The 20,143-nt window shown below is 33.7% G+C and overlaps 1 protein-coding gene across 1 annotated transcript in view; it reads right to left on the bottom strand.

The window, feature by feature from the left end:
* The window catches only part of VTA1 (vesicle trafficking 1), a 70,785-nt gene that overhangs the window by 16,302 nt on the left and 34,340 nt on the right, over positions 1-20,143 (bottom strand). The window contains exons 5-6 of the mRNA XM_054491674.2: positions 13,890-13,998; positions 4,863-5,039 (exon numbers count right to left, since the gene is read on the bottom strand). Of these exons, the coding sequence (XP_054347649.1) occupies positions 4,863-5,039; positions 13,890-13,998 (286 nt within the window). The remainder of the gene's footprint in view (positions 1-4,862; positions 5,040-13,889; positions 13,999-20,143) is intronic.

Raw genomic sequence — 20,143 nt, 5'->3', positions numbered from 1 at the left:
GATTAATGGTAAGGAATATACTAAAGTTGAAGATTATTTATTAATCATCTAAAAAACTAACAAAAAGTGTTAAAAGTTCCCCCAAAAAAGGACTGAAATGATTCAATCAGCAGGAAAATAAAATGAGGAAAAGTTGATTACTCCAAATCAATGGAGTTAAACAGTCTCTCAAGATGGACTGTTTGCCAAACTAATACACTGAATTCGAATAGGCAATTTGTAGAAAGGGTAAAGTGGGAAAAATACTGGAATAAGAAAAAGGAAACAGAGAAAAGGGTTAAAATAAATAGGAAGTTTCTAGGGGAATGGATATATATCCACTGAGAGTTCTAGAATAACGGTTTCCCAAAAGATGGCTGAAGTTCTAAAATTTTCTAAAGGTCTAAAGTTTTTCTGGTATGAAGTTCTAAAGTTCTTCTGGTATGAAGTTTTGACTTTTAAGATTTTTCTCACCCCCAACCTAAGAGAAAAAATGGTTTAAATATACATTATTTACCTCACATAATTGTGTTTCAGGACAAACTCGCTCTGTATTTATACCCTTTGGAACTATTAAAAGCCATATAAATCTTGCTTTTTAACTAAAAATTGAAAAATTTTAAAGTACACAAGGATACAGAGGAAAGGTGAAATACAAATTTTATATAGTACAAAAAAATATAAAGGAGAAAGCCTGCCTCTCCTACTCCAAAATTTAGGGCTAGTACCAGTTTCTATGACACCTTTCCACCCACCTACAAATAACTGTGTGTCCAATCCAATCTATATATATGTCAATGCTGCTCTCTGCTAAGAAATTTGTGTACTTGTCTAAACCAAAATCTTCTAGAAGGCATACTTTGTGTGTGTGTTTTGCAAATGGTAGTAAGTTCTGCATACTATACTGTTTTATGCATTTTTCACTTAATGTGTCCTAGCAATAATTCCAGATTAATATGTATAAATCTGTCTTGTTGTTTTTAATGGTTCCATAGTGTCCCATTCTCTGCATGCATAGTTTATAAAGCAATCCATTACTGATGGACATTTAAGTTTTAATTTCCAATCTTTTGCTATTACAAATAATGCTACAGTAAATATTCTTATATACTGTGTATATGAATATATTTATAGAAAACTGTATAAAAGTATAAATGTAAAGTGAGAGGACAGACAAATTTTAGGCTGACCTATTCAATGACTATTTTTTGCTTGATTTTGATAAGTACTCACCAAATATATTTAAATTATAAACATCTGACAATTTTCTCCACAAAACTTGCCAAACACTGAAAGGCACATAAATATATATTATTTTAAAAATGCTAGAATATAAAATCTGAGATGGATCTTCAGACTAGTCATGTCTAGTGCTTTGAAACAGGTGTACCTAGGCTTATGTAGATTACATGTCATTCATATACATCTTAAAAAACAAGGTAAATCTACTACACTCTAACGGTCCAATCTATAGATCAATGCCATTCGTTGCTAAGTAATTTGCATTTCTGCCTAAATTAAAATCCTCCAAACAAATCTCTATTTATAGAGAAGACTATCCAGAAAGTGTGATTAAACAGACTCCTGAAAGAACACAGCATTTGGAGAGACACAGAAAAAGGAAGAAAGACATGTTACCTATATTGTCTATGAGGAACAGTATAAGGAAAGAATGAGTGAAACCTTAGTGTAATCATGAGAAATAGGGTTGAGAGAAATGCGTAGGCCAGAGTATCAACAACAGGATATCAAAGCTTACAGAAGAATGCAAACGTGGTACTTCTGACACAAGTACACAGCCTACATTTTGATCTATGAAGTGAGCTGCATTTTACAATGAAAGGCTAGCCTTAATCATAAAATAATTTTATTATTTAATCTAGCTTTATTACTAAAATCTTCTCCTGTAATATGAACTATAAAAAGCTTATGTTTCTTGAGAAAGAAAAAAACACACTGTATCAACTACATGTGATATCTGTGCAGTGTTGAAAGCACAAGAAGCAAACACTTCGCCTGTTTAAACAATCACTATCCCTGTCCTCATTGCACCCCCTTTGCTTTTTTGTGGAAGAACTAAAAACTGCAAATTAGTACATACTATTCTTTTCAGTTATCTTAAGGATTTCCCTTTGATAAAAGTGCATCCTGGACCTTTATATGAGAGAAAATAAATCATTCTTAACGTGAGTAAGAGGGGAAACATTTGCTATTATTTATATATTAGAAATGTTATTTTGTTTTTTATTAGGCAACTATGAACTTCTTTTTTTACTGTTTCAAATATAATAGAAAAAAAATCTGGGGCTAAAAGGAGGAGATTTCAACATCTCAAACCAATCTTAAGGGGAAATATACTATCAGAAAAGTAGGTTTTAATTTGAGAGGATTTTAGTTCCTTAGAGGAAGGAACATAGAAGGCACAGGGCTAAAACATGAAGTCAAAAAAACTTGGATTCAAATCCTGGTTCTGTCATTACTGGGTATGTTTGTTTTCTTAGAATAATTGCTTAGTCTCTTGAGAGTTTGTAAGTTAAAGACAGTAATACATAATATAGTTGCTGCAAGAATAAGTGTGGAAATTAGCCATGATAATCATTTGACTGGTAAGGCTACAAGAGTATATAAAATATGATAGGATCTTGTTCTATAAAAGTTCTGAGTTTTTTAGTTTTATTCTTCCCTCTAAGGAACAAAAGAGAGAGAAAACAAGAGGCTCATGCTAGAGTTAACCAGATCAAATTGAACTGTTTATGACAGAAAACTTTCTAATGGAAAACCACCTAATACTTATCTTTATGTCATGAATATTCTAGCCAGGAGATACATTGTGTATTAGTTTGAACATATAAGACTATCAATACTTTATCATTTTTGTTACACAAAACTAGCAATTTCATATGGATCAATCTATTATAGCCCTCCTATTAAAAGTGTTTTCTCTTTTGTATACTCATAGAGTGTATCTATATATAAAATACATATTGATGTGCCTATACTACAACTCTGCCTTGAGATATACTGTCTAAAACAAAACTTCTTGGACAGTCTTTCTATAAGGTTAATATCCTACCCCCAGTTGTGATACTTCTCTTGATTCGCATAATAATTTTAAGTGTTCATTAACTTGCCATTAAATACTCTGACTTTCCTTGGCACAGAAATAGGAAGGAAGAGGAAAAAATAGAGGGAAAGGAGGCTAATTTGCTGAACACTGATTTTGTGACAGGCCTACTACTAGTCCATTTTTACAGTTTTTCCCTTTTAATAATTAAAATAACCATGAGAAGTAAGTATGATTAATTTCATATTAGAAACAGGAAAAATTAAGGTCATGAGAAGTTAAATATCAGCTGAGTTTATGCTTTAGCATGGGGTAGAAACAAATAACCAATATGATTTGCCTCCTAAATGCATTTTATTTCCCTTTGGCTCCTCTATGAGAATGCTTGTGTCTGGGACTCTTGATCAGGATTTAAACCTTCAAGTATAATTTGAACAGTATTCATCTAAGGCAAACAGATCTAAGTAGCTGGTTTCACTTCCATTATTCTACACTGGAAATAATGAGTATTTCTAAACATAATAAAATACTTAAAAGTGTTCCAACAAATTTTACTTCCAAAACAAATGCAAATAGGTTTGTCTATTAATGTCATTACATAGGCCATAAAATATTGAAAAGCCAGGGTCAAATATGCTGAATGAAGACACAAAAAGAGATCAGTGCTAAAATCATCATTTCATCAATAATCTTAAAGAAAACGTTAGCAATATTTTTGCAAATATAAACTTGAAAGTTTCAAAATAGGAGGAAAGACACTAATCATACTTGATGTTACAATGGTCAAAATAGAAAACTTGTGTATAATGTAATTCATGCAAAATTTGGGTAAAATAAAAAAAATTTGGGTAAAATAAGGCTGACAAATGAAAGTCAGTAAAGTAATAGTGTGTTACATAATAGGAACAGTAGAAATCAGGGCTTGAAGGATGACTGTCATTCCATTAATTAAGTATTTTAAAGTGTTTGTATAGTTTAGTACCATAAGTCACCTGGGATAAAAGTAAATTTTTAAGAAAAGTTTTTGAAAAAATTAAATGTAAAATTTAAATTATAGCTGCAAGTGTCCTACTTGGAGATAAACGTGACACTCTGTCAACAATGCAATTAAAGGGAAGAGTAACTGAAATTTTGTCAAAGTGTCTTTACTGACCCTGACTTAACTACTGAGGACTAACTTTGTCAGATTTTTAAAAATAAAAACATACACATACAGTACTGATTTATTCAAAGATAGTAGGTCTCTCTTTCCTGTTAGTTTTTTAAAGTGTCATATTTGTAAGGTTAAAAAAAAAACCCAAATCCCTCCTTTCACCTGTCTATGATTTCATTGTTACTGAGATTTTATGCCTCAAAGCCCACTCCCCATCATCAATAATACCCATGTTGAGGGCAGAGGCATAGTCCTAAGGGAATGAAACAAACCTAGGTATCACAGTGAGACCCTGACTGACACATCCTAATATCAACTCCACTCACCTCCGAGCTATTCTAAAACAATAGTGAGGGGAAAAGAAAGGGAAGAGAAGAAAAAGAAAAACAGCAATATATATGAAAAGCATGGAAACCAATCTTATTAATAAAATATAAGGTTAAGGGTAATCAATGCACATAATACTTGTAATTTCTCAAATAACTAGAATACAACTAATATTAAAATTTTAATGAAAATAATTTAATGTTTCTTGTGGGTTCAAATGGAATTCAAGGAACTTGTCATGTTTTCACGACCATCATTATGAGGCACACATGTGATAAGAAATGCAGTTCTTATTTATAAAAGGGGAATTAAATAAATCATTGAGTTATAGTTTCCCACCTGTGCTGTGAGGCACTTCTGCTGGTGTATTAGCTGGAGCGTGTGCACCCGGAGGAATCTGTATTCCAGTATAGTTGCCTGATGGCATGTTGCTTGGGTCGTAAGTTGAAGATGATGATGGCTGAGTTGGCTGAGTGGGCAGAGAGGCTGCTCCAGCATCTTCATTTTCTTCAACATCTATCAGATCACGTATACACAATGTTATAGTAGGTATTTTGAAATACAAGTGCTAAGTATTCTTATTTCATTATACACATGACAAATGGAATCTTTAAATGCAATTCTATTTAATGCAGTGGAGAAGCAAGCTCTATTCTTAAAACAATATTTTTAATTTTTTTATTTTCTTAAAAAATGTAATTGTACCTGACAATATGATTATCACTTCTTTCAGGTTAATATTTTTTAATTCTATAAAATCTTTGCATATAGTGTATATATACACACATATATATATATATATATATTTTTTTTTTTTTTTTGAGACGGAGTCTCACTCTGCTGCCCAGGCTGCAGTGCAGTGGCGTGATCTCAGCTCACGGCAAGCTCCACCTCCTGGGTTCACACCATTCTCCTGCCTCAGCCTCCCGAATAGCTGGGACTACAGGTGCCTGCCACCACTCCCGGCTAGTTTTTTTTTTTTTTTTTTTTTTTTTGTATTTTTAGTAGAGACGGGGTTTCACCGTGTTAGCCAGGATGGTCTCAATCTCCGGACCTCGTGATCTGCCTGCCTTGGCCTCCTAAAGTGCTGGGATTACAGGCATGAGCCACCACACCCAGCCTATGTTTTTCTTTAAAATAAACTTTCTTTAAACTTATGAAGACTCAAGGACATTTCTGGCAAAACATGTCACATTTATGCTATCCAAGAAGAACTCCATTTTCTGACAGCTGACTTTTACTTAAGATTTACCACGTACTAGCTACTAAATGATTATCTGTTCAATGCATTTAGCTAATAAACAAAAACAGAGGAATAAAATTTTGCATTTAGCTATGCAGAAAGAAATAAGATATTTCATTTTGAAAAGTTCTGAAATGCAAACTTTTAAAATATACTGTATCATGAGCCAAATTTGAAAACTACTTTGAAAAACTGAATTTTGAGTATAAAATGACCATCAGCCGCTACTGGGAATCACAGTAACTTAAAATAAAAGCAAGCTAGAGCTACAGATTCATCAAAGAGAATAGATCTTATTGCTTTCTACCACATTTTTAAGTAACTTTTTTGTCTGATTATAAACAGGCTATTCAATGTAGCTAATTTCAAACAAGAAAAAAAGTTAAATTTACCTAATCTGAGATGAGCATTTTATCAAGCAACCTTGTGGATGTATTTATATTTTACATACATTAACACGACTTTCCCCAATACTGGAGAACTCTAACATTTATACATTCTGGGAAAGAAAAAAGCTCCACAACATAAAGGCACTAGAGCATGACCAAAAGCTGGTAGAAACGAGAGTAAGGGTAAGAGGAAATCTTACCAGGTAACATTTGATTTTATGTGGCTTTTCATCTGAGGGCACTCAATAGTCTACACAAAAGAAAGTTGCCAAGAAGTGAGCCATGAAATGTTTGTATGAACCCCAACTAAACACCTACAAGCGCCTGAATTATGCACACTCAGGTGAGACTCTAGGGGGCCCTGGAGAAAAGCAACTTAAAGCTGAAAGAGGGGGACAAAGTTTGAGTTCTGGCAAGTCAATGGTCTGCTGGAATAAGAATCAAGACTTTGCAGAGAAAGATAACAGGATGCAGAGGAGCTTCAACATGTTATCAACAAATAGAAGTTATTAAAAATTAGGGAAGAAAAGGAAAATGTGAAAAAAAGAGTCTACAAAAAAGACCTCAAAATGACCCTGATATTGAAAATCAGCAAAAAAGCATTTTAAAGCGCTATGATAAATTTGTTCAAGGCCATAAAGTAAAACATAGACATAACAAATGAAAGAGAAAAAATTAACCGGGGGGAGAAAAACTGTAAGAGAAAAAAAAAACAGATGGTATTAACAGAAAGGAAATGGCAAAATAGGTTTAAATCTAGCTATAGCAATTACATTAAATGTAAATGAACTAAACACCATGTCTCACACAGGGGTTGAGAGACAGAATAAAAAAGTGCCTATATGCTTTTTGCAGGAAATGTACTTAAAAACACAAAGATCTAGATTTGTTTAAACTAAAAGGATGACAAACCATGTAAATATCCAGCAGACAAAAGCCGGTGACTAATTTTAGTAACAGACAAATAGAATCACTGACAAGGAATATTAACTGAGATAAAAAGGACCATTTCATAAGGATTAAAACATCACATAAATACCAAGCTGACAAAAGCTGGGGTGGCTAACTTTAAAATCAGGCCAAATAGAATTCGTAACCAGGAACATCAGCAAGATATAGTGGCATGTTCCATAATAATAAAAAGGTTAGTTCATAAAAAATAACTATAAAGGTACATGTGCCTAATATAATAACAGAGTCTCAAAATGAAACAAGCTGACAGAACTAGTAAAACCACTGTACTTGGAGATTTAACAGAGAACATCATAAGCAATAACTGCAGAATACATTCTTTTCAACTGCACATGGGACATTCACCAAGACAGATCATATGCTGGGCCATGAAAGAAATCTTGGTAAACTACAAAACACCGAAATCTTTTATAGTATGTTCTCTGACTAAAATGGAATTGAATTAGAAATCAGTAAGATATCTAAAAACACCTCAAACATTCTGAAATTAAACAATATATTTATAAATAATCCATTACTCAAAGAAGAAATCACAAAGAAAACTATAATTATGGTGAACTGAGTGATACCAAAATTTGCAGGATGTCACTAAACCAATGCTTAGAGGGAAACTGAAAGATAGATTTAAATTCTTCTATCAGAAAAGAAAAATTTAAAGATCAAAGATCTACATTTCCTCCCTAAGAAGCTAAAAAAAAAAAAAAAAAAGCAAATTAAACTCCAAGTGTGCTGCAGGAAAAAATAAAAGGAATAGAAAATAAAGAAGAAAAAAACTGTACTAAGTACTTGTTGAGATAATAAAAAAAATTAAAACATCTCTGTCAAGAGACTGGGAGGAAAAAGAGGAAACAGCTATTATGAATATGAGAAATGAAGGAGGTGATATCAAATACATCCTACAGACATTAAAAGGACAGTGAAGACACTAAGAAAATATTACGCCAATAAATGGCACCACCTCAGGGAAATGGACAAATCACTTGAAGATACAAAATACCATAATTCACCCAAAAAGAGACGATCTGAACAGTCCTAAATCTATTGGGGAAGCTGAATTCATGGTTAAAAACCCTCCTACAAAGAAAATGCATAGCCTAGATGGAATAAGCAGTGAATTATATCAAACATTCAAGTAAGAAAAAATACCAATCTTATGCAAACACTTTCAGAAAACAGAGAAGGGATTACTTTCACCTTGTTTTATGAGGCCAGTGTAACCCTGATACCAAACCTCACAAATACTGAAATGTAGACACACAAATTCTTAGTATCAGAATCAAATCAGCCATATAATACAAGGCCTCATCATGACTAAGTTTACCAATGAGTGCAGGGTTGGTTCAACATTTGAAAATCAATCAATGTAACTCATATTAACAGAAGAAAAAAAGTCCTATGATAATTTCAATAAGTGCATAAAAAGCACTTGACAAAATTCAACATCCATTTATGACAAAACTTCTCAGCACCCTAGAAATAAAGATTTCTCAGTATCACAAAGGGCAAAAAACAAAACAAAACAATGGACATATTTATTGCCACTGGTACAACAGGCAAGAAAAAGAAAGAAATGAGGATTAGAAAGGAAGAAGCAAAACTGTCTCTCCTTGCAGATGACATAATTATCTACATACAAACTCTCAAGGAATTTACAAAGTAATTATCAGAATCAATAGGTAAATTTAGCAAGGTTGCAAGATAAAAGATTATACAAAAATCAATTGTAATTCATATTAGAAGCTAACGACTGGAAAACCAAATTAAAAAATTAATTTCATTTGCAAGAGAATGAAAGGAGACAAAATACTTGAAGTAAATTTAACAAAAGAGGTAAAAACCTCTACTTCAAAAAATCTAAAATACTGCTGAAAGAAATTACAGAAAGCTTAAATAAATGGAAAGATATATTATGTTCATGTACTGAAAGACAATTAATTCTCCCTAAATTTAATACTAATCATAATGCCAGTCGGCATTTTTTCTAAAAAAGAGAAACTGAAAATCTAATTATAAAATTTATGTGGAAACTCAAAGGACAGAATAGTTAAGATAAAGGAAAAAGAAAAGAAGATTGAGTTACTCAGCAGATGGGTCAGAGTAATACACCCAAATGAGGAACGTGTTGATTCCAAAATCCAAGTGGGTCCACTAGGCACGGTACCTCTCTTTTCTTGGTCGTAGGAGGGGCTAGATGCAACAATATCACCTTATTATGAATATCTTGACATGCCCCATATCACTGGACCTTTAGAAATTTCACTGAGGTCTCTGAACTTTAGTCAGATTGATTTCCCATTCTGTGAGAAGCAAATGTCTCACCACTAAGTCCAGAGTAGTTGCTCACTAGGTCCAATCAGCATAATGTCATCAATATAACGGACCAGTGTAATATCTTGTGGAAGGGTAAGAAGGCTATTAAGATCCCTGCAAACTAAATTGTGACATAGAGCTGGAGAGTTGATATACCCCTGAGGTAGGACAGTGAAGGTGTACTGCTGGCCATGCCGGCTGAAAGCAAACTGCTTCTAGTGAACCTTATGGACAGGTATGAAGAAAAAGGCACTGACCAGATCAATAGCTGTATATTAGGTACCAAAGAATGTTAATTTGCTCAAGTAATGAAGCCACAACTGGTGCAGAAGCTGCAACAGGAGTCACATAAAGGATCATAATAAAGAATAATGAGTAATGAATTATAATCACTGAATAAATTCATGAGCCCATATTGATGTAAATAATTAAATGAATAAACACACACATTTATTTATGTATAGACTGGAAAGTCCATCCTTATGGTAGAGTGCCAACTAATTAAAATAAAAAGAATGATAAATCATCAATGAATGCTAAACCCAGGGGGTGAAGTTGCATAAAAAATATAGGATATTTACATAATATCAAAGTATCTTCCACAAATTACTTATTAATAGCAAAGGGAAAAATAATTTTAATGGGGAATAACCCAGAAGACACCACATTACCCAAGTGATCAGTTAATATCACCAATATTTCACCAAAATCGTATACTTATAATGTTAAGGCACGGAGGAAACAACTTTATTTTGGGCTATTCTGCAAAAAATGCATAGGGTTAAACTAATTATGAGGCAATGTCAGACGAACAAATTGAGGAACAGTTAAAAAGTAACTGTACTTTTCAAAAGCATCAAGGCAAAGAAACACTAGAAATCCTGGGGAGCTACTCCATATTAAGGAGACTAAAGAGATATGGCACCCAGATGCAACGTGTGATCTATGTGCATGAGGAAGAAAACTACAAAGGGTATTACTGAGTCAACTGCTAAAATCTGAACACAGACGGAGATCAGATGATACACTAAATAAATACTATACTTCTCGATTTTGATAAGTACACTGTAGTAAAAAGAATGCCACTATTCTTAGGAAATACAGAAGTACTCAGGAGTAAAAGAGCATATCTCTAATTTACTAACAAATACTTCAAAATATATATATAATGATATCCTCTTGTGAAGCCATAAGCCATTTCTAAGGAGATACTGCTAAAAATCATGACATTAACACCAGATTATGACACCAGGTTGTATTTTAAAATTTTACACACACACACACAAATATATAAAATAACACCTCATGTCCTTTCTTTTTTATATGTGGTAGGGGGAGTGGGGAGAGAGAAAAGGGGACAAGGGGTGAGAAAGAGGGACAGACTATGAATCAATGAGAGAATGTTTAATTCTGGATCAAAGGCATACTGGAATTCTTTATATCATTCTGGCAATTTGCCAGTAAATTTAACATTGTATCAAAACAAATTTACCATATAAAATGAGTGGTTTCAATGATCTACTGTTCTTTTTTTTATATCATTAATTCTACATACAGATGCTCATCAACATATGATGGTGTTACATCCCAATAAACCCACTGCAAGTCAAAAATCTAAGTAAAAAATGCATTTAAAACACCTAACCTACTGAACATCATAGCTTAGCCTAGCCTACATGAAACATGCTCAGAGCACTTACATTAGTGCAAAATCATCTAACACAAAGCCTTTATATAATTTAATAAATACTGTACTGAAGGTGAAAAACAATGACTGTAAGGGTTCTCGAAGTACAGTTTCTATTGAATGCATATTGCTTTGCTATATTCTTAAAGGTGAAAAAGTATATGTTAAATCATAAGTTGAAGCCTGTTTGTAATATCTATTCAAATGTCATGGTGATGTGGTATTCAGCTAGAACTTAATACACAGTACTGTTTTCAAAAGTATATACTCTTTTGTTCTTTATCTAAGTTAACTAAGTACAATATCTATTATTTTCTACTGGTTTTCCTAGAAATTCAATGCCAGAACAATAGACAATTAGGTTTTTGTGAAATATACTACCTTTTACACTTAGACTATGTTCCAAGAGTTAATCCTAAAACACAACAGAATATAATTCTACACTCAGAAAAAGAAAACAATCAAAGTCTTAAAGAAGACTTTTCTCACACAAATTCAGATTTAATGACATTATATCTTGTAGATATATAGGCTATCTTTGAGAAGACATTATTAGAGGTTATGACATTAAGCCCTGATTATGACAACAGGTTATGTTTTAAGTTAATGAGTTGAAAAAGTATGCAGTGAAAATATTCTCCTTTATATTGTAGAGGATTTCTTATTAGTATTCTGTAGCTTACAATTTTCTACTATCCAGAAACTCCATCAAATCTGTATGAAAATAAATAACAGAAATGACAACTTCCATTTAAGCTGACTTTTGGAAAACAAAAACTATCTACATTTAATAATCTATTTAGTTAGCATTATTAATCGTAAGGGCCTACAATAACCATTTCAGAACAAAACAGATCAACGTGATAATCAAAATGCACACTTCCTACTTTCAAAGGCAGAATGTTAAAGAGTTTTAAGATTAGAGAAGTTACTGATATTGAAAGAATGCCAAAAACCCCAAATTGACAATTCATTAGGTATTTCAATATACCTAAAATGCAACATCTAAAATAGTCCCGAAAAGTAAAACGGCTAGTTGGTTTCACAAAAAATTTCTAGGGTGCATTTAAAAACCAGATAATTCCACTGTTCCAAAGCATAGAAAAAGACTAGAAACATTCTGATTATATTTATGAAGTAAGCATAACATCATAACATTGATACCAAAAAGGAAAACTGTAGACCATCTTCAGTTATAAATGTCAACATAAAAATCGTAAATGATATAGTAGTGAACTGAACCTATCAGCATAATAAAAAAAAATATATCATGACCAAGTGGGGTTTATTACACAATGTAAAACTGGTTCAATAATAGGCAATCTTTCAATATAATTCATTATAATAATAAAGAGATTAATTAGATTGGGGTTGGCCAACTATGGCCAGTGGGCTGGCAGCCTGCTATTGTAAATAAAGCTTTACTGGAACACAACCACTCATTTTTTTTTACATATTATCTATGGCTACTTCTGTACTACAACAGCAGAGCTAAACAGCTGCAACAAAGACAGTATCATTCATAAACTGAAAATATTTATTATCTGATCCTTTAAGAAAGTTTACTGATGCCTGCATTGGATAATTAGCTTCACAAATGCATAAAAGTGTGTAACAAAATGCAAGGATCGTTTGGAATTTTCTCAGTTCCAAGAACAGTGGTCGTTCTCTTTATAACCATCTATTTACTATGTCTAATACATAAAAAACAAGTAAGTGAAAAAAGGTTTCCCTTTTCTATTACACATTAACTGAAAGGCCAAGTAAAATAATAAGACCTTTATTTTTTCGTGATTAAAATTTGTAAAACGCACTGTGTGATGGTAAAATTTTCCTGTACATATCAAGTTAAAAAAAAAAACAGAGCCAGGTACAGAACAGTATGTATATTACCAGTTGTATGAAAAAATGGAGCATATGTGTTTCTACTTGGTAGTAAATTCATAAAAAATGATCTCTGTAAAGATACACAAAAAAACTAAAAACAATGCTTACTTGAGTTTTGGTAGGATCTGGGAAGATGCGGGATGTGGTAGACAGGAGAAATTCACTTCATATTTTTTATATACTCTATGATTTTTCTGAACCATGTGAATGTATTACTAACTCCCCAAATAACCTACACAACTCAAATAGATTTACAAAAAATGATATAGTATTCTTTGTGGTTTGAAAACATTTTATAAATTATAAATGGATTGCCTTTCCTATATAACAGGAATGAAATCTGATTAAAAGTAGGAGGCTGGGCACGGTGCCTCACGCCTGTAATCCCAGCACTTTGGGAGGCCGAGGCGGGTGGATCACAATGTCAGGAGATCGAGACCATCCTGTCTAACACGGTGAAACCCTGTCTCTACTAAAAATACAAAAAAATTAGCCAGGTGTGGTGGCAGGCGCCTGTAGTCCCAGCTACTAGGGAGGCTGAGGCAGAAGAATGGCATGAACCTGGGAGGCAGAGCTTCCAGTGAGCAGAGACTGTGCCACTGCACTCCAGCCTGGGCGACAGAGCGAGACTACGTCTCATAAAAAAAAAAAAAATAGGAGACAGATAAGTCACTTTGTTGACATGGACAGCTATTACAGCAGTTTGACCTTCATTTCTATTTCTCACTGTCCCTAAGTTTATGATTTTATACTTAACTTTCATTGATTCTGGGCCTGATGAAAACAAAACTGTATTGTTCCCTCCAAAAACTTTGAGTAATCTACTGAATAATTATGATTCTACTAAGTCCTTTTACTCAGAATAAATAAATACATACCATTATCTTCTTCAATTCCAACAGGGCCTGCTTGAGGAGTCTCCCCATTCTTTAAACAATTATGGATGTATGTTGCCTTCCATCTGGCATACTTCCTGTGTTTCACATTCTAAAAGAGAGCATTTTTATATCAACATTGGACTATGGTAAAGAAGTAAAAAGTAAACATTTATGATGACCTGTATCATATTTCTGAGATAAAACCTATTTCTGCAGATTACAGCTCTAAAAGAAACTGGCAATACCTCACCCTATTGTTGGAATCCACCAAGTATTTAAGGCTTGACAGAATTCATGAAAAGCTATTGTCCTCAAAACATATGCCCAGTTCTCTTTTATCATATAACATTTCAGAAAGGATATGCAATGGAAAAACAGGAGTGTCCTTCCAGCAAAATTTGCAACTCTTCTGCACAGGGGAGAAATAGGCTAACGTAGAATTCTAAGACTAAATATAAAAATAACAATAGATTGAATTATTTTCACTAAAGACAAAGAAAACAGATCTGTACAAATCAAGAAAAAAATAAAAAGAAAATTAAGATGTGGTGGTTAAAGCAAATGCTAGACTGATAGGCAGGTAAACCTGACTTTTTAACTAGTCACATGCTAGTTAACAGCTCTGAACCTCAGTTACCCTGATTCTAAAAAGGGAAAAATAATAACTCATTGGGTTAACTGAAAAGATCATGAAGAACCTGTTAGCTGCCTCTTCTTCTATGCCTTAAAACTAATGTAACTTGATATGCTAATGTTACAGGATATAAGATAAAAATTTGCTTTAAAAAATATAAAAATCTCTTATAATTTTGGATGTGCTAGTGATTTTTAGTTTATATTTTCAACTGACCTTTATAGTGGCATCGTTATCACTTGGGAACTTGTTAGAAATGCAGAATCTTCAAGCCCACCCCAGATCTACTGAACCTGAACTACAAGTGCCAGCCTGCACCTGCACTACAAGACCCCCAGGTGATTTATATGCAATTAGAGTTCCAGAGCGAACGTGGTTTTACTATTTGAAAACAAGCGCGGTGACTCATGCCTGTAATCCCACCACTTTGGGAGGCTGAGGCAGGCAGATCACGAGGTCAGTTGTTCAAGACCAGCCTGGCCAACATAATGAAACCCTGTCTCTATTGAAAATACAAAAATTAGCTGGGCGTGGTGGCACATGCCTGTAGTTGCAGCTACTCGGGAGGCTGAGGCAGGAGAATCACTTGAATTCGGGAGGCAGACGCCACTGCACTCCAGCCTGGGCAGCAGAGCGAGACTCTGTCTCAAAAAACAGAAAGAAATAAAGAAATAGAGGGCTAGGCACAGTGGCTCATGCCTGTAATCCTAGCACTTTGGGAGGCCAAGGAGGGTGGATTGCCTGAGCTCAGGAGTTGGAGACCAGCCTGGCCAATAGAGACCAACCCCGTCTCTATGAAAAACACAAAAAATTAGCCGGGCATGGTGGCACACACCTGTAATCCCAGCTACTCAAGAGGCTGAGACACGAGAATCACGTGAACCCAGGAGGCAGAGGTTGCAGCGAGCCAAGACTGCGCCACTGCACCAGCCCAGCTCCAGACCTCCTCCCGGCCAAAAAAAAAAAAAAAATAGAGTATCCTTTTGCAAAGATCCACGAAGTCATTGATAAGTATAAATGTAGGAGGTGGTCCAGATACTTAGTTGAATATTCTATAATGTGAGTCTCTAGATACTACTAGAGGTAGCTTCTGTACAGAAAACTAAAAAAATTAACCCCTAAATTACTAAATTTGTATCACATTTCCTTCTTATCAAACACTCCTCTTACATATTCAATTAAAAAATCTATACATTGATTCTGATTTTCTTCCAGGTATGACATTTTGCTCCACTTCACAAATGAAATTTCCAACAGAAGTATCCACATTTAGTCTTCACTTCTTCACCACTCAGTTCACTCTAGGGGGTGGGGAGGGTATATGTCTTTTCTGTTTAGTTCATATTCTCCAGTAACACAAAAGGTCAGGGAATTTGAATATGCCTGTGTCTTTTACTGGCAGGGAGCCCACATGTGTCAGCCTGTTCCTCACTTAAGTTGTCAGTTCATTTGAGGAATTGCTCTTGCTAATATCAACTGCCTAGTCTACACTAGAAAATCCAAGGGACACTTTTTAGGTATCATCTTACCAAACTGCTACACTCTGTAAATATATTAAAAGCCCTGGACTATGCCAATCTTTGTGAAACCTTCTCTATCTCTAGTTTTTGTGACACTCTATTCTCTTGGTTTCTCTCTAATCTCCTTTGGCTCCTAATCCTCTAGCTGACCTTCCAGTAATTTTAAATACTCTGTCCTACGACAGAGTGCAAAATAGTGGGCGCAATCAATAATAACTCATATAGAATTTTAAATATGAATTATGTTTTCTATATCCAAATATGGGAAAAGTTACATAAAAGCCAAATTAAGACCTTTAATTAGGTCTTAATTATTTTAATTAATATTTACTTATGTATTAATTAAATATTAATTAGGTATTAATTAATTAATAAAATTAGGTATTTATTTAAATTAGATAAAATTTAATTAGGTATTAATTATTTTAATTAATATAAAATAAGTCAATACATTATTTCCACCCTTAGGGAGCTAATCATCTGGCTATGGATATGAAATTAAAATACAAAGAACTATTACTATAAAAACACACTTAGTAGGAAGGAAGTATTAAACCTGTTTCCTATAGTAAGTACATGGAACAGTTCAGAGAATAAAGAAAAAACAGAATAAGGTAAAGAAAATGATACTTCAGTTTGGTCATGCAATATGGGTAAGATGTGAAAAAATGGAAGCAATAAGATGATTCTGGAGAGAAGGAAAAGTACAAGCAAAGGTAGAAATAAGGAAATATTTGGAGAATAAAGATAAATAAACCAATATGCCATGCATAGAAGATACATATTAAATGCTAGTTGGATAAGTAAGATAAATCCAAGACAAGATTAAAGTCTTGGACTGACATCTTTATGGCATTCTACAGGTTATAAAGCATTTCCACACATTTTCCTCTATTTGGTCTTCATCAGAACCTCGAAATTTAGGCAGGTCACATTTTACTCACACTAAGGCTTTGAGACATTATAAGACTGGCTCAATGTAAATACAGTTTAATCTGGCATTCAAGGCCCTCCACATTGTGGACACTCAGTCTTATTTCCATTTCCCTCAATGAAGATTGGATTCCTGTCTTACCTGCATTCTCTTCTTACGCTATTCTCTCTTATCTAACATGGTTTCCTCTCTGTCCAGTCTCCTTTCCTCCAAGGCTAAGTGCAAATGTTTACTCCCTATGAAGCACCCTCATTTCCAGTAAGTTAACAGTTATTTATTATTTACTCAAGTCAGGTAATATGCTAAATGCTGGGGATACATGAGATGAATGAGTCAAACATGAGTTTTAGAGTCTAACGTGAAACCACGCAATAACTGACATCCCTAAATGTGACACGTGTCTTATCTGAAGTCCCTATTTCTTCATCCTTCTTTCTCGGGATTCTATAATCCTATCATTTTAGAGATGAAGAAACGTCATTACAAAAGTAAAGTAATTTACTGAAGGTCATACTGTTTTGGTAGTAGTAAAGTTAGCCAGTCATTCAGGTCTATCTTGGTAAAATACAATTACCACACTGCAATTTGCAACTCATATTAAAATAGATGAAATAACAGAAAATAAGCCTTAAAGGTCAGCTACTTAATGTTTATCAATGCAGAATGTACCTTTTGGTAGTTATGAAGAAAACTATTTTAAAAGTAAATGAATAAATTGCTAAGGAAAGTTTAAACTGCCTTCTTTGAGGGTCTTTTAAATTAAGCCAAATTTTCTTCTATCTGAAATAATTTAATCCTGTCTAAAGACTTAGTGGAAAAGTTGTAATGACTTTAGAAAGTTCTTTCAGTCCTAATATCTAAGCATGAGCAGCGTAGAGAAGTTTAAACCAATTTGAGTTTCTGCATTAGTATGTGAAATTTAAGAAACTAAGTTGAAAAGGGCTCATTTTAGTAAAGCAATGTATTTAATTTTTATTTCATCCTGTTTCCAAAATGTCCCTATTCCTACAAACTGATGCATATACTATTTAGCAGAAATTTCTGGCAGTTGTAATTCCACTAATTCACTTTTCAATGTTGTTTTATTTAAAATAAAGGATGTAAAGGATGCTGGATACTAAACAATATTTTAAAAGGAAATTTTCAAGATGTATTTTTGAAATTCATTAACTCCTTTTGGCTGATTAAACATCCTTTCTAAGAGACAGGAACTGCAAAAAGAACTTTTACTTTTGTCCTTGGCCTCTAAGTTCCTGTTTTGTTACTAGATTGATGAGAATCACTGACAACTGCAAATTTTGGCCACTTAAGAATTAGCATGAATTTTCATTTAATTTTTAAATCACTTGCTACACTGAAGCATGACTGGTTAGAGAACAGCAACATAGGCTGGAGGAGGGATTTTCAAACTTAGTACCTATAAGAATCACAAGAGTGTAATAATAAATTCCTGGCTAGAGCTATGAAAAATTTGATATAAATTATTCTTCATTAGCATACCAAAAAGTCACCTTGAAAGACAAAGTTTTACACCAGCTGTCTCTATCTAATTCTTCCTCTTTGATTTTATATTGAACCCATCTTAGGCAAGTTTTTAACCTCCACCACTCACTGCAACAGCTTTTGTCAAGGTTACAGATTACTTCTATATTGCTATTAGGTTGGTGTGAAAGTAATTGTGGTTTTTGCCACCTAAACTCAAGGCTTACATGCCATCTTCCTTGATGCCTATGAGCATGAACAGGTGATTATTTCCCACCTCATTCCTTGATGTCCCCCTTTACACTTGCTTTCCTGGTTATCAAGACCTCCTGGTTTTGATAACCCTTGCTGCGCGCTCCTTCAGTCCTTTTACACTGGTTCTTTTTCATGTCCCAGTGTCAGGAGTACCTCAGGCTTCAGCTCTTGGATTCCCTGTCTCCTCTTTCTACACTTGATGATCTCATGCAGTCTAATGGCTTTAAATATACCACCCTTAAATACCATGAGGTGTATTTGCTGCCAACTTCCAAATTTGTATCTTCTGTTCAGACTTCTCTGAACCTTAGGATTTTGTATAAGTATACATCCAATTCCACATTTCTCCTGTATGTTTGATAAGCTCCTCCAAGTTCAAAACCAACGCCTGATTTTCCCCCACCAACTCTATAAATGGCCACAATGGTTAAGAATGATCTTACAGTTGTTAGGTCCAACCCTTGGAGTCATTTTTGAGTTCTCTGTATCTTTTACACTCTGCCAATGAATCTGTTAAATTTTGTCAGCTCTGCATTCAAAATATATCCAGAATCCAACCATTACTCAACATGTCCTCTTCGGCAAATTCTGGTCCTAGCAAGCATTATCTTTTACCTTGATTATTTAATAACGTACTAATAAGTTTGCCTTTTCCACTCTTGTCCATTACAGAAAGGAACAATACTTTAAAAATACAAGTCAAATTTTATCAATTCTCTGTTTGAATCCTCCCCCAACCACCCTCATTCTCATCTCCTATCCTATCACTCCTTCTCATTCTGGATTCTGCCACATTGTTCTCCTTGTTATTTCTTGAACAAGAATAGGTAGCTTGTACTGTAGTCTCAAAAATGTAGCACTCTCTCTTGCCTCTTCCTGGAACACCCCCCAAATGACATGCAAAAATGCAATACACATTAGCATGCGAATCCACAGCTTTCATAAGATTTTCAAAGTAGACAGTGATAAAAATGGGATTAATAATCTCTAACTTTGTGGCAACATCACAAATACATTTATATTCTTAGTCCCTCAACCTCCCAAGTTATTATATAAACAAGACTTCCACATAACTCCCAGAACACTGAGACGTGGTATAATGAGAAATGCTTGAAAAACATATTAAACAAATTTATTATCAAAATGACTCAGACACTGAAATATTTATAGTCACAGATTACATGTATTTCCTGATATTCATTCAACATTTTAATCCTTTTATATTTTTCAAAGCAACTATAATTTCATCAAACAAGTTTTTAAAAGGGAGAGTAAAACTATACCCCCAATCATAACTATAACTTAATACACAAAAACTTAAATATAACTCCTCTATTTTTAAAATATCATAACATTGGAATATACGTTCCAAGTAAACAAAAGATTTCCAAACAAGGTATGGTTGGTAACTGTTTAATACTTAATCTAC

The sequence above is a fragment of the Pongo pygmaeus genome, chromosome 5 (genome assembly GCF_028885625.2).
Source record: "Pongo pygmaeus isolate AG05252 chromosome 5, NHGRI_mPonPyg2-v2.0_pri, whole genome shotgun sequence".
Lineage (NCBI taxonomy): Eukaryota > Metazoa > Chordata > Mammalia > Primates > Hominidae > Pongo > Pongo pygmaeus.
Note: the sequence above shows the minus strand (reverse complement) of the source record. Positions and strands in the feature narration are given on the sequence as shown.